Source organism: Entelurus aequoreus, linkage group LG24 (assembly GCF_033978785.1).
Source record: "Entelurus aequoreus isolate RoL-2023_Sb linkage group LG24, RoL_Eaeq_v1.1, whole genome shotgun sequence".
Classification (NCBI taxonomy): domain Eukaryota; kingdom Metazoa; phylum Chordata; class Actinopteri; order Syngnathiformes; family Syngnathidae; genus Entelurus; species Entelurus aequoreus.
Genome location: NC_084754.1, coordinates 20,631,088 through 20,653,866, shown reverse-complemented (window position 1 = coordinate 20,653,866; position 22,779 = coordinate 20,631,088). Strand labels below are relative to the sequence as shown.

The following is a 22,779-nucleotide window of genomic DNA, read 5'->3' as shown; positions in this document are numbered from 1 at the left end:
TTGGGGGGGTTGAGGTGGGCGGGGCTGGGGAGCGGGGTTATATATATTTATAGCTAGAATTCACTGAAATTCAAGTATTTCTTATATATATATATATATATATACACTACCGTTCAAAAGTTTGGGGTCACATTGAAATGTCCTTATTTTTGAAGGAAAAGCACTGTACTTTTCAATGAAGATAACTTTAAACTAGTCTTAACTTTAAGGAAATACACTCTATACATTGCTAATGTGGTAAATGACTATTCTAGCTGCAAATGTCTGGTTTTTGGTGCAATATCTACATAGGTGTATAGAGGCCCATTTCCAGAAACTATCACTCCAGTGTTCTAATGGTACAATGTGTTTGCTCATTGGCTCAGAAGGCTAATTGATGATTAGAAAACCCTTGTGCAATCATGTTCACACATCTGAAAACAGTTTAGCTCGTTACAGAAGCTACAAAACTGACCTTCCTTTGAGCAGATTGAGTTTCTGGAGCATCACATTTGTGGGGTCAATTAAACGCTCAAAATGGCCAGAAAAAGAGAACTTTCATCTGAAACTCGACAGTCTATTCTTGTTCTTAGAAATGAAGGCTATTCCACAAAATTGTTTGGGTGACCCCAAACTTTTGAACGGTAGTGTATATATATAAATAAAATAAATACTTGACTTTCAGTGAATTCTAGCTATATATATATATATATATATATATATATATATATATATATATATATATATATATATATATATATATATATATATATACGTATATATCAGTATCTCAGTTGAGTGCGCCTGGAAGAGTGGCAGCACATCACAGTAGCTCCTTTGAATTCCTTTCATTTTACTTTATTTATGGTATTATTCTTAACTTTTCTTGCCTTTTTTTTAAATCTCTTACCTTCCATAAACCACTAATTATGGTTCTTGGACGCTTTTGTGTGTTTTCGTTACTTTTCTTTTTCTTTTCGGGCCGTTTGGTGCTTGGCTTTGATCAGCGGAACAGCAGACCTTTTGTTTACACCCGCGAGGAGCTGTTTGCGCTCTCCTTACCAGCGCTATGGGGAACACGGCCGGACCTTCCCGTGGAACTACGGAAAAAGCGCAGGGTACGTCGTGCCGGCATAAAGATGAAGGAGCGCAGAAGGAAATTTAAGCCTGCAATCCCCTCTGTCCTCATGGGGAACGTGCGGTCTTTGGCGAACAAAATGGACGAATTGTTTGGGCTCGTCCGAACTCAAAAGGAGTACGCCGTGTGCAGCATCATGTGCTTTACGGAGACTTGGCTACACGTGGACTTCCCGGACCACAGCGCGTCTCTACCCGGCTTCACAACCTCACGGGCGGATAGAAGCACACTCCTGAGCGGTAAGAAAAAAGGCGGAGGGATTGCCATCTTTGTGAACGAGAGGTGGTGTAATCCTGCTCATATTACTGCAAAGGAGTGTGTTTGTACGCCGGACATTGAACTTCTGGCTGTTGGAATTCGGCCATATTATTTGCCAAGGGAATTTACTTCTGTAATCTTCATTGGAGTGTATGTTCCTCCTTCTGCTGACGAAACTGCTGCTTGTGACACCATTCACGCCGCTGTTGCTAAGCAACAGACCAAACATCCCGATGCCCTCATTCTCATTTCGGGTGTCTTTAATCATGTTTCTCTGGACTCTATTTTACCCACTTTCCATCAATATGTACACTGTGCAACACGGGAAAATAAAACTCTGGACCTACTGTATGCTAATTCAAAAGATGCATACAGCGCCACTGCCCTGCCCCCCCTGGGACGGTCTGATCACAATCTGGTGCTTTTAACACCTCATTACGTTCCTGCTGTGAGGAGGCAGCCCATCTCAACTAAATCAGTGCAAATGAGAAGTATTGAGGCAGGCATAGCCTTACAAGACTGCTTTGAGACTACAGACTGGGAAGTACTCTGTAAGCCTCACGGGACAGATGTCAACAAAATCACAGACTGCATCACTGACTACATACATTTCTGTGAGGACTCCATCATCCCGACAAAAACTGTCCACTGTTACCCAAATAACAAGCCCTGGATCACCAGCCAGCTAAAGGTGCTGCTAAATAAAAAGAAGCGAGCCTTCAGATCCGGTGATCGGGACGAGTTGAAGAGGATTCAGTGGCAGCTCAAAGTTAATCTTCAAGAAGGGAAAGATGCCTATAGAAGGAAGCTTGAAGCTAAACTCCAACAAAACAACACTCGTGAGGTTTGGAAGGGTATGAAGGCCATCACAAGCTTCAACAATAAAGCCAAACTGCTGGATGGGGGTGCAGATAGAGTCAACGAGCTGAATTGGTTTTTCAACAGATTTAGCAACGCACCCCTTACTGGCCCTCCCCCCACTACTCCTGTTCTCACACCTCCACCTCCCCCTCCTTCTCTTTTACCTGCCACAGCCGTTTTTCCCCCCCTCTCCCCTCCCCCACTTCCACCCCCACTGAGAAAGCCAGCCCGGTGTGTCTGACACCTGGACTTGTAAGACGGCAGCTGGAGAAAGTCAATCCAGCTAAGTCAGCAGGCCCTGACCGAGTCAACCCCTGGGTCCTGAAGACTTGCGCTGCTCAGCTAACTGGGATCCTGCACTCCATCTTCAACCTGAGTCTGAAGCTAGAATGGATACCAGTGCTATGAAAAACATCCTGCATAGTGCCGGTGCCCAAGAAGCCCATCCCATCGAGCTCAAATGACTTCAGACCTGTTGCCCTGACGTCCCAGGTCATGAAGGTCCTCGAGAGACTTGTGCTGGATCATCTGAGGCCACTGGTGGCTCCTTCCCTGGCACCTCTACGGTTTGCATATCAGCCCCATGTAGGAGTGGACGATGCTGTTATCTACCTGCTGCATCATGCTCACTATCACCTGGATGGTGGGAAGGGCACTGTGAGGATCATGTTTTTTGATTTCTCCAGTGCCTTTAACACCATTCAGCCAATTCTGATGAGTGACTAGTTGCTCAGGATGGGTGTTAGTTCATCCATTGTCTCCTGGATCACTGATTACTTGTCTGACAGGCCCCAGTTTGTGCGACTGGGGAGCTCCGTGTCGGATACTGTGGTCAGTGGTGTAGGTGCTCCACAGGGGACCGTCCTGTCTCCTTTCCTGTTCACCCTGTACACCTCAGACTTCCAGTATAGTTCCAGGTCCTGCCACCTGCAGAAATACTCTGACGACTCTGCTGTGGTCGGGTGTATCGGAGAGGGACGGGAATTGGAGTACAGGACACTGATCGCTGACTTTGTGGAGTGGTCTCAGGCGAACCATCTGGTCCTTAATGTGGACAAGACCAAGGAGCTGGTCATCGACTTCAGGAAGAGAGTGACCCCGGTGGAGCCCATCAAGATCCAGGGCCGGGAGGTGGCAGTAGTGGAGCAGTACAAGTACCTGGGAGTCCACTTGAACAGCAGACTGGACTGGAAGGACAACTGCAAAGCTGTTTACAAAAAGGGCATGAGCAGACTCTTTTTTCTGAGGAAGCTTAGGTCATTCAATGTGTGCAGCAAGCTGTTGGAGATATTTTATCAGTCTGTTGTGGCCAGTGCACTGTACTTTGCAGTGGTTTGCTGGGGGAGCAGCACCAGCAAAAGGGACTCAAACCGGATTGATAATCTGATCCGGAAAGCCGGACAAACTATTGGCACGCAATTGGAGGTGTTTGTGTCAGTGAGGGACAGGAGGTCACTGGACAAACTGCTGGCCATCATGGACAATCCTGCCCATCCACTCCACCTGACAATTAAAGGACAGCGGAGTTCATACTCCAACAGGCTCCTTCAACTTCCTTCCCGCACTGTGCGATTCAAGAACTCCTTCATTCCACACTCCATCCAGCTGTATAATCACTCGCCATACAGCAATAGATGACATCTTCCTATTACCTGACACCTGACATGTTAGCTACTTCTCTTTGTTTATAATGTCTATTTTCTATTTCCTGCTGGACCTACTCTCTATTTTATGCTGCTGCTGTCATATAGACTGTATATACTGTAATATTGTACATGGTCATTGGTTTATATTGTATATATGTTATAGACATAATATAATATATCTGTATATAAATTACTCTGTACACATATTATGTATATGTTCGTATATATGTTAGATTTTTTTATAGCTATATTAGTCTATTTATACCTGCATTGTCCTTTCCATCATTGTAACTGAGCTACTGTGTTGAACAATTCCCCTTGTGGATCATTAAAGTTTGTCTAAGTCTAAGTCTAAGTCTATATGTATTTTATTATATGCAGTATATACATAGAAATAAAATAAATACTTGAATTTCAGTGTTCATTTATTTACACATACAGTATACACACATAACACTCCTCTCTACTCATTGTTGTATTTGAAAGTGCAATGCTTTGCAGCCAGTAGCACAGCCTTTGAAGGTGCGTAGGTATGGGCAGTGTAATATTCTGGGTTGGAGTCAATAACCAGGCGAGATGATGAAGTTACGTCTCTTTACTTCATACTTCAGAACCGACTCCCACACTTGCCGTCAGGGTGCGCAATACAACGTAAACCGTTGGCCAACCAAAAAGTAATGGTGTTCTGTGGTTACGTTTTGGTTGGCCAAGCGGACGTGACGACAGGCTGTCCTCACTCAGGTCCGCACGGACCTGGAGGGGATGTGCCTTAAGTCCGGCTTGAAATCGGGAGAAATTTGGGAGAATGGTTGTCCCGGGAGATTTTCGGGAGAGGCACTGAAATTCGGGAGTCTCCCGGAAAATTCAGGAGGGTTGGCAATTATGCCTCTTGACAAAATTGGTGCAGTTCAGCTAAATTTGTTGGTTTTCTGACTTGGACTTGTTTCTTCAGCATTGTCCACCCGTTTATGTCAGTACTTTGGGAAGGCCATTCTAAAACCATAATTCTAGCCTGATTTAGCCATTCCTTTTGCACTTTTGACGTGTGTTTGGGGTCATTGTCCTGTTGGAACACCCAACTGTGCCCAAGACCCAACCTCCGGGCTGATGATTTTAGGTTGTCCTGAAGAAATTGGAGGTAATCCTCCTTTTTCATTGTCCCATTTACTCTCTGTAAAGCACCAGTTCCATTGGCAGCAAAACAGGCCCAGAGCATAATACTACCACCACCATGCTTGATGGTAGACATGGTGTTCCTGGGATTAAAGGCCTCAGCTTTTCTCCTCCAAACATATTGCTGGGTATTGTGGCCATTTTTGTTTCATCTGACCACATAACTTTCCTCTAGAAGGTCTTATCTTTGTCCATGTGATGTGAGCTTGTGGATGGCTACCAAACGCGCCTTATTGCAGTGAAACTTTTCAAGGGACATGTAACCAAATATTAACATTGCTGTATGTATACTTTTGACCCAGCAGATTTTGTCACATTTTCAGTAGACCCATAATAAATTCATAAAAGAACCAAACTTCATGAATGTTTTTTGTGACCAACAGGTATGTGGTCCAATCACTCTATCACAAAAAAATAAGAGTTGTAGAAATGATTGGAAACTCACAACAGCCATAACATTATGTTCTTTACAAGTGTATGTAAACTTTTGACCACGACTGTAGTTACTCTCCTAGTTGCACAACTGCTTCCTCAAGCCCATACATGGCTGCGGTTAGAACTTCCATTTTCACAGTGAGTGAGGATGCCACAGGGCTATCCGGCAGCTGGGGGAGTTTCAACTGCAGTGGAGGCGGAGTACTAACATTTGAGAGGGAGATATGGGAGATAGCACTGCAAAGTGTGAGAGTGTATCAAGAAGTGTTCGATGATTTCATTTGGCTTTGGTTCTGACCAATATCGTTACAAGGTAAGGCATTTGGTAATATTGCACAATGCTTACTTTGAGTGTCTCCGCCTGCAATGTTCACCTTTGTTTCCCCTTTTTCAGCTGCTTTGTGAACATGAAGCTGCCAGAATTAAAAGACACAATTAGTCGCTTCAGATTTGCACAATCCTGTGTGGGTCTAAGTGGTTGCCTGTGTGTGTCCTACGCCGTCTGGACACCATTCTGGTTCAAGCATGAGGGACTCTGGAGGGACTGGAATACCACAAAGGATGACCGAGGCAGTGACGGTGTGGCCTTTAACGGTGAGCATGGAGTCACAAATTTCACTCATGATGTAACTGTCGGAAAAAATACCCATTCTACCTTGAGTAAGGCTTAGAGAGTTGGACCGCGAGGTTGCAGTATTGCCTCTTTGGAATATGTAAACAAGTTTGAGCTTGTTGATGTGCAAGCGAGGTACATTCTTTTTACCTGCTTAAGTGCTCACATTTGGTGGAAATGAGACATTCATTTAGCCAGCTGTCATTTCATGTACCATAATAATTCAAAATAATGTAAGTTTATATGTATTTATCAAAAAGAAGTAGTTTGTTCTTGATTTTATTCTGACTTGGAAAAGGAAAGACATGGCCTATTTCCTCAATATCTTCCAGCTGCAGGCATACTGTAAGTAGGGTTGTACGGTATACCGGTATTAGTATAGTACCGCGATACTATTGAATAATTTTCGGTACTGAAAAGTACCGGTCAGTCGTCGTCACGTCGTGTCATTGCTGGTTTACGAGCAAAGGAGCATGTTCCGCAGTGCACAATCACGGAGTACTTACAAGCAGACAGTGTGTAGACAGAAAAGGGAAAACGGACCCATTTTTGCTTAAAAACTAACGATAAAGGTGAAGTTATATCACTGAAACGCCCACCGGAAGAGGTGCTTTAAGACATGGCTAGCTAGCTAGCGGCTAAAGTCCAGCTGCAGTGTTTTAGCTACTTCTAAATCACTAATCCTGGTCTCCATGGCGACAAATAAAGTAAGTTTCTTACAAGTATCATCCCTGCAGGACGAGGAATAGCTACACATGTTTCACTACACATCATAGCTCACCGGCTTCAAAATGTAAACAAACACCATTGGTGGATCTACACCTAACATCCACTGTAATTATACCAAGTACAGTAGCGTATCTAGTCGATACTACTATGATTACGTCAATATTTTTTGGCATGACAACATCTTCTTTCGTTTTTTTAAAATGTATATTATGTTTATAAACTCAGGAAATATGTCCCTGTACACGTGAGGACTTTGAATATGACCAACGTATGATCCTTTAACGACTTGGTATCGGATTGTTACCCAAATTTGGGGTATCATCCAAAACTAATGTAAAGTATCAAACAACAGAAGAATAAGTGAATATTACATTTTAACAGAAGTGTAGATTGAATATGTTAAAAGAGAAAGTAAGCAGATATTAACAGTAAATTAACAAGTAGATTAATAATACATTTTCTACCACTTGTCCTTAATAATTTTGACAAAATAATAGAATGGAAAATGACACAATATGTTACTGCATATGTCAGCAGACTAAATTAGGAGCCTTTGTTTGCTTACTTACTAATAAAAGACACATTTTGTTGTATGTTCACTATTTTATTTAAGGACAAACTTTCAATAACAAACATATGTTTAATGTACCCTAAGATATTTTGTCAAAATAAAGCCAATAATGCCATTTTTTGTGGTCCCCTTTATTTAGAAAAGTACCGAAAAGTATCGGAATAATTTTGGTTCCGGTACCAAAATATTGGTATCGGGACAACACTAACTGTAAGTGGGTGTTCTCGTGCTGACGGAGGGTCCCATTTTCATAGCCCTTCTTAACATCCGTCCAAATTTTCTAAATAATATCCTCAGTCCCGACAGGTTGCGGAGAACTAACTAAGCCATTCAGAGAACGTTAGTCCAAGTAAGGAGTTGGTTAGAGTGAGGGAAAAGGGAAAATGTATAAAAAGAGAAAGTTTGGTGTATCATGTTATATACTGGCATACTTTTTTTTTTGAAGGCTGGACTGCATTTACTGTGTTGTATGGAATTGACCTTGAGCAAACAAGACTTGCATTGTAGAACAAGCATTGCTGTCTGTGTGAACGCACATACATAGAAATTATGACAGAATAATAAAAATAAACAATAGCCATAATCTATTATCAAAACATACCCCAATGTAAAAGTGCCAATATGGCAGGGGAAATTACATCATATCCGGTAAGATTTCGATAATATACGTGATTGGTCAATGAAACGCTATCTGCAAAGCCATCTTGGTCGTTCTTGTGTCTTGATGAAAAAGCCCACGCCGCATCTGGACCCTTCTCCCCTCTCTCTCCTTCACACTTACTTTCTCCATTTCAATGGTTGGAAAATAAAGTTACGTCGTTAACTAGTTCAAAACTATTACAGGGGAACTGCACTTTTGAAACTGCATACTTTGTGACAGTGTTATCATGTAGCATTATTGCTTAACGTCTCAAATAAGAACATAAAACAGTGACTTACAATGTATGCTCTCACTGGGATGCCGACTGATAGGATGGTTGTATCTTTCAGCACGCTGCTCACTTTGAGCTGCTAAATTCAGAATAATCCTCACTCCTCAGATAAGAAATGCTTTCGAATGATGTTGCGATAGTTGAGCCAAGTTAAGAGCCATGTAGTATCAAGTTGGTAGTGTGTGGATTTTCAAGTTGACCAACTTCTCGTCTTGGTGCCACCGTGCCACAACCTTCCACTACACAGGTGAGATGCATGATTTATAATCTAGCATTAACTTTTACAAACTCAAAGGCAATACAGCAGTAGCAGGACCAACTCAAACTCCTTCTTTATTTTTTGGCAGGTCTTAACCAACATTATTAGCAGCTCAAACTAGCTCGTAGCTGGCCAGTAGTTTGTGGTCAGAGGAGCAGTGTGAGCAAGGCGATGTGTTACAAAGCCAGAAAAATAGTTCCTTGGTGTTATCTCTTAAATTAACAATTTCACTATAGCTTGGTTAATATGCGGGTCACGGCATGTAAATGGAGCGTTGTTTTTGGATGTTTTTTTAGATTAATCCTATCAGCTGCATTGTTAGCCACTTCTTACCAGCAATTGTTTACTATTTAGAACGCACAGAAAAGGGAAAGGATGTTCTTGTCTTATAAAGGTATTGTGGATGATGGGTTATATTCCAAAAAAGTGCAGTTTTCCTTTAAGGTTGGATGTTTTCAGGCGGATCTTACGGTTCATTCTGACAATAGCAATGCCAACTAGCAGCGGGGAGGCTCGTAACTCAAAATACTTGTAAATTGAGGCACCACTGTACATAGTGTATTTATAATACTATTAAGTTTAAACCGAGGGTATCAAACTCATTTTAGATTGGGGGCCACATGAAGAAAAATCTACTCCCAAGTGGGCCGGACTGGTAAAATCATGGCGCGATAACTTAAAAATAAAGACAATTTTAGATTGTTTTCTTTGTTTAAAAATAGAACAAGCACATTCTGAAATTGTAAAAATCATAATGTTGTTGTTTTTTTTTGTTTTTTTAAATTACCTGTTGCGGTTAATAATATATAGTCATTATTTATATTTTTTACTGAATCAATTATGTGATAATGTTCATCAGTCAAGTCATTGGCGTTAATTTTCAATCTATCAAGATAAAACAATTATATCAAAATCAAATTACGGTATGTTATTTATTAGGTGTGTGGGAAAAAAATCGATTTGAATTCGAATCGCGATTCTCACGTTGTGCGATTCAGAATCGATTCTCATTTTTTAAAAATCGATTTTTATTTTTTTGAATTTTTTAGAATTGTAGTATTTTTTTAATTTTTAAAAAATTAATCAATCCAACAAAACAATACACAGCAATACCATAACAATGCAATCCAATTCCAAAACCAAACCCGACCCAGCAACACTCAGAACTGCAATAAACAGAGCAATTGAGAGGAGACACAAACACGACCCAGAACAAACCAAAAGTAGTGAAACAAAAATGAATATTATCAACAACAGTATCAATATTAGTTACAATTTCAACATAGCAGTGATTAAAAATCCCTCATTGACATTATCATTAGACATTTATAAAAAATAAAAAAAGAACAATAGTGTCACAGTGGCTTACACTTGCATCGCATCTGATAAGCTTCACAACACGCTGTGTCCAATATTTTCACAAAGATAAAATAAGTCATATTTTTGGTTCATTTAATAGTTAAAACAAATTTACATTATTGCAGTCAGTTGATAAAACATTGTCCTTTACAATTATAAAAGCTTTTTACAAAAATCTACTACTATGCTTGCATGTCAGCAGACTGGGGTAGATCCTGCTGAATTCATATGTATTGAATGAATAGAGAATTGTTTTGAATCGGGAAAAAAATCGTTTTTGAATCGAGAATCGTGTTGAATTGAAAAAAAAAAATCGATTTTGAATCGAATCGTGACCCCAAGAATCGGTATTGAATCGAATCGTGGGACACCCAAAGATTCACAGCCCTATTATTTATGTAGTTTGATCATTTCCCTCGACTGATGTACTAGCATCATGTGGTTTATTTTGTATATATGTAGCATCATCTACAAAGATACAAAGAATTGCTATTGCGACATCCAGTGGACACATTTAGCACAGCTGTCAACAATTTCAGGTTAATTTTTATACTTAGCAAACTCATCCCACGGGCCGGATAAAACTTGTTTGAGGGCCTCATCCGGCCCTCGGGCCGTACGTTTGACACCCCTGGTTTAAACAAACAATGTTCTCTATTTCACAAAAAACTTAAATGCACTGAAAAAATACCATCGACAAGACCAAAGACAAAAACAGCCTTTTTTCCGTCGTAGCTCCCTCAATGTTTACTTATTCGTCTTATCTGTGTCATTGTGATGCAGCCCTGGAAGCAGAAAGAGTATTTGGAGTTTTGTCCTTCCTGTTGGCCTTGAGCACGGGGGCTCTCTCGCTGGTCTTCGCTCTCTGTTGGACATCTAAGACGGTGCGCTCCTACTCCAACACCCGCTCTCTCCTCATGGTTGGCCAGGCACTCTACCCCACGACCTTGCTCCTCCTCACCATGTTCTCCACAGGTAACCACAGACCACGGAAGACTATCTAGTTTTAGGAGGTTATAGTGCTTACTTTGTTCTTTTAAAGTACAACGTACACACTGATGCACTTTAAGGTAATAACTGATTTGTAAGGTAATTAACATACAAATGTAATTTGTTATACTTATTTTGCATTTTGTGTAACTTTTCTTTCCTGGTATGCAGCACAGCACCATCAGCCCGTCGTTTGTCATTCAAGTGTAACCTTGTGGACGTTACTTCAAAGTAACAATTTTTTCATTGCCATATGAAACAGTTATTATTGGGTTTTATTACCACTGCCGAGCAACCAGTGGCTATGAAAACGTGTTGCGTAACCAGGAAACTCAGTCCATCTTTGTTACAGATTATCATGCCTTCATTTTATATATTTCTGCCCCTTATCATGTTCATGATCACGAATGAAATTAAGCCTATTCCAGGTGACTTTAAAAGAGAGGCTGGACAGAACACTGACAATCACACCTGTGGATAATTTATAGTTTTTATTGACCCAAAGCATGCAAGTCTTTGGGATGTGGAAGGAACTTGGAGTACCTGAAGAAAACACATATTAGCACATGCAAGAGAAGTTTGAGCGTGATTCATATCTAGAAGTTGTGCAAGCCACACTGCCACCATGAAGCTGTTGAATACATAATCTGAAAGAATATAACCTTTCATGCATTTATCTATTTTCTTACACTCATCATGCAGATTTAAAGGACCCACAGCATCAGGATGACCACAATTTTATCGACAACAACTTATTTTTCTGTATTTTTGGCTTCTGAATATGAATTTGGCTGTCATTTCCCATAACATAATTTTTTTTTGTAATCTGTAGAAAACTAACTGTATCGTATTATAAATCACATTTTTTTTCATAGTTTGGCCGTGGGTGCGACGTATACTCCGGAGCGACTTATGTGTGAAATTATTAACACATTACCGTAAAATATCAAATAATATTATTTATCTAATTCACGGAAGAGACGAAGCAAATGTCAGCAATCGTCACACACACACGTCAGCAATCGTCGCTCACACGTCAACCAATAAGAATTCGGCGGGGGAGGGTCATAGCAGAAGTGCATTGTGGGTCATGGGATACTATCTGCTATATGCTACTGCCGTAGCTATTAAAATGGATCATTTAAAAAAAAAAAAAAATTAGAAGGGCTGGCTGAAAAAAAATGGCACTGAAAAGGAAATCATATACTGCAGATTACAAACTGGACGTAGTGAAATATGCAGCAGAAAACGGCGATCGAGCAGCAGAAAGAAAGGACGCTAGCGGCGCATACCAGGAGTGACAACGGGGAAGAAGATTTCATCGGATTTAGCGATCGGGAGTGACAGATTGTTTGGTAAACGTATAGCATGCTCTATATGTTATAGTTATTTGAATGACTCTTACCATAATATGTTACGTTAACATACCAGGCACATTCTCAGTTGGTTATTTATGCGTCATATAACGTACACTTATTCAGCCTGTTTTTCCACTATTCTTTATTTATTTTAAATTGCCTTTCAAATGTCTATTCTTGGTGTTGGATTTTATCAAATAAATTTCCCCCAAAAATGCGACTTATACTCGAGTGTGAGGTATATATGTTTTTTTCCTTCTTTATTATGCATTTTCGGCCGGTGCGACGTATACTCCGGAGCGACGTATAATCCGAAAAATACGGTACTTGGAACGCCCCCTTTCCAGACTCGATATGCGGTCCCTTCTTGGTGTGACGTCATCTATAGAACTGGAGCCCATTTCCCGGCATGGACAGTCACTACGTTTCAATGCACTAAATGAGTCTGATTTCCAATGAACCTGGGAGCGAGCTTCTTGGACTCTACATGAAGAGGGAGGTTTTTGAAAGATAACCAGACTTTTTGGCCTGCAGCATTGGCTGGGGCAGGTGCTCTCTTGCGATCAGCAGCGACCTACTCCCAGGTCTTCTTACAGCGTTGCACCAAGACCAATGCAGAGGGAACTGTGGAGTCTGTGATGGGCAAGAAGATCAGAGAGGGTTGATGACCAAAAACAACATGATGAGGGGACAGACCAGTTAATCAACAAGGAAGGGTATTATCGGCCAACTCCACCCATATAAGTTGCCTGACCCACGCCGAGAGATTCTGAGACGCCAGGCACTGTATTTTAGTATTAGTCTCTCTGCTTGACCGTTGGACTGGGGGTGGAACCCTAAGGAGAGGCTGACGGTTGACCCCAGCATAATACAGAACTATTTCCAAAAAAAGAGAGACAAATTGGGGACCACGGACACAACATCCTGAGGTGGACCATAAATACAAAATATATGACTATGTAATGCCTCGTCTGTCTCCTTGGCTAAAAGGGATTTTGACAAAAGGAATAAAACGTGTCATCTTTGAAAATCTATCTCCCACAGTGAGAACTAGAGTCTTTTCTTCAGAGGGTGGTAAACATGAGACAAAGTCCAAGGAAATGTGGGACCATGGCTGGTGGGGAATACACAAGGGCCTCAGCTATTCCACAGGATTCTGAGAAGATGACTTGTTGGCAGCACATACAAGACATGCAGAGACATATTCAGTGACATCTTTCAGCATTTTAGGCCACCAAAAATGACAAGTAGTCTTAGTAGTGTGGGCCCAATAGATTACCGGGCCTCTCATAGCATCAGTGACAAATAGTTTGTCCGTAGGGCAACTCAGAGGACATGAGACATTTTGTCCTGCCTCCCGGACCCGGCAATGTCCCAAAGCAAGGCACAGACAAAACATGAGCTAGGTAATATAGTCTTGGCTTCTTAAACCTCCTTTTCAGAGTCAAAAATACAAGACAAAGGGTCAGGCTTGGTATTATTTCAGCCAGGTAGGTATGACAAGGTGAAATTAAAACAACTGAAATATAGTGACCACCTTGCCTGTCTGGAATTCAGCCGTTTGGCAGACTTAAGGTATTCTAAGTTCTTGTGATCAGTCCATACCTGAAAAGGCAAGGGGACGCCTTCTAACCAATGTCTCCACTCCTCCAGTGCTACTTTGACTGCCAGCAGTTCACGGTCACCTATGTCATAATTTTGCTTGACAGTGGCATGTTGTGAACAAAACTGTACTAATGGCTTAAAAAGAGCAGGATTGCTTATTTCAACTTTGGGACTCACCGCACCATGTGCAGTTTCTCCTGATTTGGCCCTCTTGACGTGACAGTTTGCCACTAGGTGTCCCCCTTGGCTGCTTCTGTCCTTCTGCATGTGCGCTCTTCTTTGTTAAGCCGTGTCAGGCCTAATTGCATGGGTTAATCCGATGGCAGCGTAAAAGAGAGCATGGCAGTGGGGTGTGATCCGCCAGGTGTAGGGGAATTGCGGGGTTCCTTCCTCCTATTGGCTGTGGACACTCACCATCACAATCAGCCTTTCTCCTGTGCATGGTCACGCAGGCGCCTTTCAGTTCTGACTGCCAGTGCGATCAAGTCCTTGAAGTTCTCAGGGAGGTGCAGTGGGATCATTTGTTCCTTAATATGATTGGAAAGTCCCCCAAAAAATGCATCAAGCAGCGCCGAGGCGTTCCAGTCACTCAAATTTGACAAATGTGCGGAATTCAATGGCATAATCACTGTTCTTGCGCTGGGCTTTACGCAACTTGAGGAGAGAGCGAGCTGCTTCTCTACCAGGCAGATGGCGCTGAAACACTTGTTCGGGGGACTTGGCAAATGGGTCGGTTACGAGGCTGATCAGGAACGAGAATGTTGGGACGTGACTGGCACAAGACAAGGGTGAGGGGATATTCATGGGGCTTGTGATGACCCAAGATAGGGAACACCTGGGCAGACACCGGCAGACAATAATTAGGAACACTTTGGCGCAGACAGACAAGCAGAGGGTGGTCCCAGAGGAGGGCGGAACTACCAGGTCTGAAAGATGGCAGACATAACACTTTCATCTCATTCGTATTTCATTGGGGAGTTCGAATTAAGCCGGCATTTTACATTTCCCTAGCTACCTTCTTCAATAAATCTCAGTTTCTTATTTTCTACTGTCGATGCACTTCAAAATGTTCTGTTCTTTTAATTTGTGAAGCGAATAAACAGTCTCCTCTTTATTACAATTGTTGCTATGTTTTTATTAAATGGTATTTGTTCCGGGTATGTTGTATCCCGGGCGTTGAGACTGCCGCATGCGCGATACGAAGGGTCGCACACCCCCCCCCCTCGAGAGATCTGGTTTTACCCATTATTGAACACTTATAAACACAAAGCTTCCACTGATCCATAACATCCTGAGTAGAGGTCAGCAGCCCACCACCCCCACCATATACGGTGTTGACAGTGCACTGCTTCCCCCCTTCTGAGGCGGCTGATGGTGATCCAGAATCATTTCAAAGCCGTCCGGAAGTCGTTTTCCATGGCTTCCCCGAATTCCTCCCATGTCCGAGTTTTTGCCACTGCAAAGCGCCGAAGCCGCACACCGCTTGGCCCTGTCCGCTGCCTCCGGAGTCTCACGAACAAAAATAACCTTGTGGTGCTTTTTTATTCATTACCATAAAGAGAAATCTTAACAATTTAAAGCAGAGAGTAGTAATCGAACTGTGAATGCTGAACTGCAGTTAGGAAAAGAATGAAATAAAGAAAAGAAAGGCTGATCCACCTGATGCTGGACCTGTCCAAAAGTGTTCTTGTATTGTTTTGTTCCTTTCAAATATAGCATGCACACTCTAAAATGTGCTTTTATTTAATGTTTTTGTGTTACCATCAGGCAGCCTTTTTTGTGCTGGTTTTGGTTAAATTCAAACTACAAATACAAGCAGACTTTTATGAGCTGCTGATTTACATACCCTCAAGGGTGGCATGTTTTTAAATGGGCTTTTTATTTTTCTTGTTCATTAGCATAAAAACCCTTTTGTAATGCTCTCGGCATTCAATAATAGGCCTTAAAGACCTTCTTTTTTGTGTAACTCTTGGTTTTAATTATTTTCTCTTCCATCTACAGGTTTCTTCTTCCTCCTCAGCTGGTCAATTTTCACCTATCATCATAGGGAAGAAATCAAGCAGGACTTCTCCTCCTTGGGCTCCTCCTATTGGTTCGGAGCTTTAGGCTGGACCCTGCTATTAATTGTGGAAACGATCATCTTTGTGGCCGAGCAAGTGATCGTGCCGGACATTCTGGAAGACCTGGAAAAAGCAGTGCAGTCATGGCGGGTCACTTCTCAGCCTAGTCGCTGCTTCAGCGATGGTTATTGTCATCCTGCACACAGTCAGAGTAAACTAGCGCCAAAGAGGTTCCTGTCAGCACCCGGACAACTTCACATGAACACACAGACTTAGAGGGAAATATACAAGCATAAGGACCCATTCTCCCGTTTGCGCTTTAGTGTTTTTTTACGCACTTGAAGTTACGCACGTTTCTCCACCTATCCTGCCCTGTGTACAGTAAGTCAGGCCAAAGTGCGTAAATCGTGAATGAAGGCAGGTTCTTTACTAAAGAGGCAGACTTTGCCATGAAGCCTTTTTTTTTGGTTGCATGAAATTGTGTGGAACATGGAGTTTTACATAGACTTGTGAATAGGGCTAGGCGATATGGACCAAAACTGGTACCGCAGTATTTTTAGTTGGAAGACCAGTATCCGATATATACCGGTATTAGCATACTTGCCAACCCTCACGAATTTTCCGGGAGACTCCCGAATTTCAGTGCCTCTCCAGAAAATCTCCCGGGACAACCATTCTCCCGAGTTTCTCCCCATTTCCAGCCGGACAAAAGGCACGCCCCCTCCAGGTCCGTGCGGACCTGAGTGAGGACAGCCAAAGAGTATATCGTATAGGGTTCTGTGGTTACTTTTTGGTTGGCCAACTGTTTACGTTGTATTGCGCACCCTGACGGCAAGTGTCGGAGTCTTTTTTTAAATGTTTTTATTTTTTTAAAACTTTATTTATAACATTCAACATTTACATACAATAAAAAACAAATAAATAATCAAAACAAGTACAGAAACAGTACAAAACAGCGCCAGGGAGTTTGTAAACTCAATAAAGCAACTAAAGAAGAATGCAAAAAAAAAAAAAATATATATATATATATATATATGTAACACATACTTGGATTTTCCGGGAGACTCCCGAAATTCAGCGCCTCTCCCGAAAACGGGACAAATTTTCTCCCGAAAATCTCCCGGAAATCAGGCCGAGCTGGAGGCCACGCCCCCTCCAGCTCCATGCGGACCTGACCTGTTTTCACGTCCGCTTTCCCATAATATAAACAGCGTGTCTGCCCAATACCGTTATAACTGTAGAATGATCGAGGGCGAGTTCTTGGGTCCTCCCAGCACGGTAACAACACACAACAACAGCAGTCACGTTTTCGTCTACCGTAAAGCAGTTCGTCTGCCGTAAACAGCAATGTTGTGACACTCTTAAACAGGACAATACTGCCATCTACTGTACATGCATATGTGACAATAACATCTACAGCTTTTAGAGAGTGCAGTGCACAACTGCGCACACAACAAGGAGACGAAGCAGAAGAACGAGGAAGATACAGCCGTGGCGACGCCGACGACGAGTAAGATGAAGAAATACGCTTGTAAGTTCCAAGCCGCAGCTGCGATTGGACCTGGATAGCCTCCGGGAAGAAGTAGTGGACTACCAAGTGCTTGGTAGTGAAGATCTTCCCCAGGAAGCAAAGATTGACCGGTTTTGGGCCATGCTAGGGAGAGATGGAAGATTCCAGACTCTAATGCATTTGATGAAAGCACTTTTGTGTGTGCCACACAGCAATGCATCATCAGAGAGGGTGTTCAACATGGTTAGAAAAATAGTGGCAGAGAAAATAGAACAAAGATGGACAATTCAACCCTTAACTCAACAATGAGTAGATGAGTGTTATGTGTGTGTATATGTGTAAATAAATGAACACTGAAATTCAAGTATTTCTTATATATATATATATATATATATATATATATATATATATATATATATATATATATATATATATATATATATATATATATATATGTATATATATATATATATATATATATATATATACAATATATATATATATATATACATATATATATATATATATATACATGTATATATATATATATATGTATATATATATATATATTGTATATATATATATATATTGTATATATATATATATATATATATATATATTGTATATATATATATATATATATATATATATATATATATATATATATATATATATATATATATATATATACAATATATATATATATATATATATACATATATATATATATATATATACATATATATATATATATATACATATATATATATATATATACATATATATATATACATATATATATATATATATATATATATATATATATATATATATATATATATATATATATATATATATATATATATATATATATATATATATATATATATATATATATATATATATATATATATATATATATATATATATATATCTGGAAAAGGGAAAATAGGGTTATGCAGTCAATGTTTCTTAGTGAAGTGACTGAAAATGAAATATTATCTGTGGTTTATAAACTAAAAAACAAGACCTCAACAGACAATGAGGGTATTGACATGAAAATAATAAAAAACACAATTGATTGCATCATTAAACCATTACATTATATAATTAATTGTTCTTTTAAAGTAGGAGTTTTCCCAGACAGTATGAAAACAGCTAAGGTCATACCTTTATTTAAAACTGGAGACAAACATACATTTGGTAATTATAAACCAGTATCTGTCCTATCTCAATTTTCAAAAGTGCTTGAAAAACTGTTTGTTAATAAATTAGACTGCTTTATTGAAAAACATAAATTATTAAATGAAAGTCAGTATGGATTTCGATCAAATAGGTCTACGAGCTTGGCCATCATGAACATTATTGAAGATATTACAACTGCAATTGATCAAAATAAATACACAATAGGAGTTTTCATTGATTTAAAGAAGGCATTCGACACTATAGATCATCAAATTCTTATTTCTAAATTATATACTTATGGAGTTAGAGGAATTGCACTGGACTGGTGAACCAGCTATTTACAATAACGACAGCAATATGTTGAGATCGATGATCATAGGTCAGAATGTATGAATATTGAATGTGGAATTCCACAAGGTTCGATTTTAGGACCTAAACTTTTTATTTTATATATAAATGATATTTGTGAGGTTTCGAAAATTTTACAGTACGTATTATTCGCAGACGATACTAATTTATATTGTTCAGGAGATGACTTGAAAATCTTAGCCGATAATATTGAAGAGGAAATGGTTAAACTAAAATTGTGGTTTGATGTAAATAAATTATCTTTAAACTTGGAAAAGACTAAATTTATGGTATTCAGTAATAAAAGAAAGATAGAAGTTAGTTTATCCATAAACAATGTGAAAATTGAGAAGGTGTCTGAAATCAGATTTCTGGGGGTCATCTTAGATGAAAAGTTGACATGGAAAGCTCATATATTGCATGTGAAAAATAAGGTATCTAAAAGTTTATTTATTTTGAACAAGGTTAAATACAGTTTCCCGTATAATACAATGAGAATGTTATATTGCTCAATTATTTTACCTTATTTAAATTATTGTGCAGAAATATGGGGAAATACATATCACAGCAACATAATGCCTCTATTTCTTTCACAGAAAAGAGCCATACGTATAATTTTTACAGTAGGATATAGAGACCACACAAATCCACTCTTCATTAGGTCAGGATTATTAAAACTAAAAGACATTGTAGAATTGCATATTCTATTAGTGATGTTCAAAGCTAGAAATAAAGTTCTTCCGAAGGACTTACAAAAGTTATTTGTGTTCACGTCTGAAGATGGGAACCACAGAAGGCCGTATGACTTTAAACATCCAAGAGTGCGAACAAATTTGAAGCAAATGTGCTTGTCTGTTGTTGGTGTGAAAGCATGGAATTCTCTAGACAAAGACTTAAAAAGTTGCAAGAATATCTTTGAATTTAAAAAGAGTTACAAAAAGAGACAACTGGAATTATATCAAACTGCTTTTTGATTTTGATTGGACGTGTCATTTTGAAAATGCTTAAACGAAAATTAAAAGTATGTTGGAGTTCGGGTGTTGGTGGAGGGAACAGTTATAAAGTCATCTAAATAATGTGTGTTAAAAAGGGGGCAGATAAATATAAGAATAGTATTCTTACATCTGCTCCTTTCTGATCATGGAAATGTATAAGAAACTAAAAAACAATGAAAGTGTCAACTGTACATGGCTTGTATATATGCATTTTTATGAAAGGAATAAAAAGAAATGAAATGAAAATGAAATGAAAAGGTATCAATCAGATACCAAGTCTTTACATGATCATACATTGGTCATATTCAAAGTCCTGATCTGTCCAGGAAGATATTTTCTGAATTTGTAAACATAATATGATTTTTTTTTTAATAGTGGCGTCCCATCACAGTTCCTGTTGTGTAATCCTGTGCAATGTTTGTCCAATCTTGAATGGGTTTGTAGTGAAAATGAAATTCCGCTGTACTTATGCAAGGACAATAAAGAGCATACCATACCATACCATGCCATACCATCTTGACCCTAAGATATGTAAATCGCTCTTGAGCATTGACGAATGGATTTTTTACGATTGGGTTTGACCTTTCATCCCAATTAAAAAACAATATGGAGGATTTTGTATGGTTAATAGTATTGTAATCAAAAAATTGTTCACGCCATTTGTTCACAAAGTGGTGACCCTCGTCCCATCTTTGTTTGTGAATGACTGAGCATTTCACGAAAACTGCTTTTATACCCAATCATGGCACCCACCTGTTCCCAATTAGCCCGTTCACCTGTGAGATGTTCCAAATAAATGTTTGATGAGCATTCCTCAACTTTCTCAGTCTTTTTTGCCACTTGTGCCAGCTTTTTTGAAATATGTTGCAGGCATCAAATTCCAAATGAGCTAATATTTGCAAAAAATAACGTTTTCCAGTTCGGACATTAAGTATCTTATCTTTGCAGTCTATTCAATTGAATATAGGTTGAAAAGGATTTGCAAATCATTGTATTCTGTTTTTATTTACGATTTAAACAATGTGCCAACTTCACTGGTTTTGGGTTTTGTACTTAAAAATGTCGGGATGCGCTGTAAGCCATGTGACCAGCAACAGCCAACAGAGTTGTTCTTAAATCTCTGGACGTGTGAGAGAGGGAAATACGCATACATTAGTGACATTGCTCACACAGCGAGCAAAGGTAGAGCAGAAAAAAACACATGTGGAGTCAAAAAGTAGTGAAATGCTGTTTCATCAGCTGAAAGAAAGAAAAAAAAATGTTTTGTTCTTTCCCAACCTGCCCTTGTTCTGGGGACAGAACAGTTCTGTTCAATGTAGTTTAACGGGACTTGGCCAATTCCATTGGGTCTAAGAAATATCCAGCTAAACAAGGGAACATGTGCTGGATGGAACCATTAGATGGCGAGCTACCTGTGGACTTATGAACTACACCAGCTCTGAGCGACACCCCCTCTGCTGGTCCTTCATTGAACTGGTAGGATCAATCCATTTTTTCTGCATTGGACCAGACTAAACACTGCATTCAAATTCAGGACAATCAAAGACTATCAGTGGTGGCCTTCTCTGCTGGCCTAAAAACCCCAGATATTATGATCATAATTCAATATAAAAGTATTTTTTTATTTACTTTCCCTAAATATCTAAAAGTATTCATATACTCTTCATGTCATATTATGTATGCTCCTTCCAGCAATGTTGTTTTTAGTTTAGAGTTTTTATCCAATCAGAATTCACATAGCTTATGTTGCCATGCTGTACCAAATCTGCCCGGGGCCTTCAGAATCAACAATGCAGGCGTCATCGCACTGTAAGTGAACGGGCACATACAGTTGATAGATAATTGCGACAGCCAATCAGATCACGAGTTGTTGTCAGAGAAGAAGGCCTTGCGTTGAACGTGACATTTACACGTCCTGTGATTGGATACTCACCGGGGCTGTTAGCGGATGAATTTAAGAAAACAGAGTCGATAGACAGTTGCGATAGCCAATCAGATGACAAGTTGTCGACAGTAGCCTATCTAGGTAGCCTGATGTTAACGAGATTGTGATTGGATACTCACTTGTCATTCCTGCTAAGTTAAAGTGTTGACCGACAAAGAAGGAGAACAAATTGATTAAGTGGCAGATATATATTTGCAAGGCCATTTTCAAGAAGGTTATTTAAAGAGAAACTACATCTTGTGAGACGATGTCGGCGATGAAATGGGGAAATGCCCGCCATTTCCACTCGGATCGACAAGGGGTACCACTGGCTTATACGGCGTCCAACGGGTGCTATAAAATGTGAGTTCAAATATTTCATTTCTTTATTTTTTCATGTTTAATATGTTATTTGCAATTCTAATTTTGACAGTACCACATAACATATGTTTTAATTGCTGATGCGGGTTTATTGATTTTTAAATGCGCCAGAAAATAACCCGTTTTGTACACTGTTGATGTGCGGATTCAATACCCAGTGGTGCGTAAATGCGTTCCTGTTTAGTATTTCTCCAGCAATGGTCATGTGGTGACATAAATGATGGTATTTTGAGAGGTAATCATTGAAGTCGGACATTACTGAAGGCCTAGGTGGGAAACGCACGGCCCGCCACTGAAGACTATCAAATATAAGAACAAAAATTACTTTTATTCTGTGAGAACAGTATTGTTCAGCATTTTGCTCAATCACTTTCTTTTTGTATGTTTTTTGGTTCATTGATTCCAAAACATTGTAAAAATGTTTTTTTTACAATTATTATTTTGTGATTTAATTTTCAATGGTTTTACAT

General features: G+C 39.6%; 1 protein-coding gene across 1 annotated transcript; it reads left to right on the top strand.

Moving 5' to 3' along the window:
• Positions 1–5,665: 5,665 nt before the first annotated feature.
• si:ch211-256a21.4 (uncharacterized) lies at positions 5,666–17,010 on the top strand. Its single transcript, XM_062035299.1, has 4 exons — positions 5,666–5,803; positions 5,885–6,084; positions 10,737–10,928; positions 15,908–17,010. Exons 2-4 carry the CDS (start codon positions 5,898–5,900, stop codon positions 16,240–16,242), a joined length of 714 nt encoding a protein of 237 aa, XP_061891283.1. The 5' UTR covers positions 5,666–5,803; positions 5,885–5,897; the 3' UTR covers positions 16,243–17,010.
• Positions 17,011–22,779: the final 5,769 nt, after the last annotated feature.

Excerpts from the sequence above, each read along its gene's own strand:
- si:ch211-256a21.4 (XM_062035299.1), top strand. The coding sequence starts at position 5,898 with ATGAAGCTGCCAGAATTAAAAGACACAATTAGTCGCTTCAGATTTGCA. Across the intron at positions 6,085-10,736 it reads TGACGGTGTGGCCTTTAACG|CCCTGGAAGCAGAAAGAGTA; the intron begins GTGAGCATGGAG and ends ATTGTGATGCAG. Across the intron at positions 10,929-15,907 it reads CCTCACCATGTTCTCCACAG|GTTTCTTCTTCCTCCTCAGC; the intron begins GTAACCACAGAC and ends TTCCATCTACAG.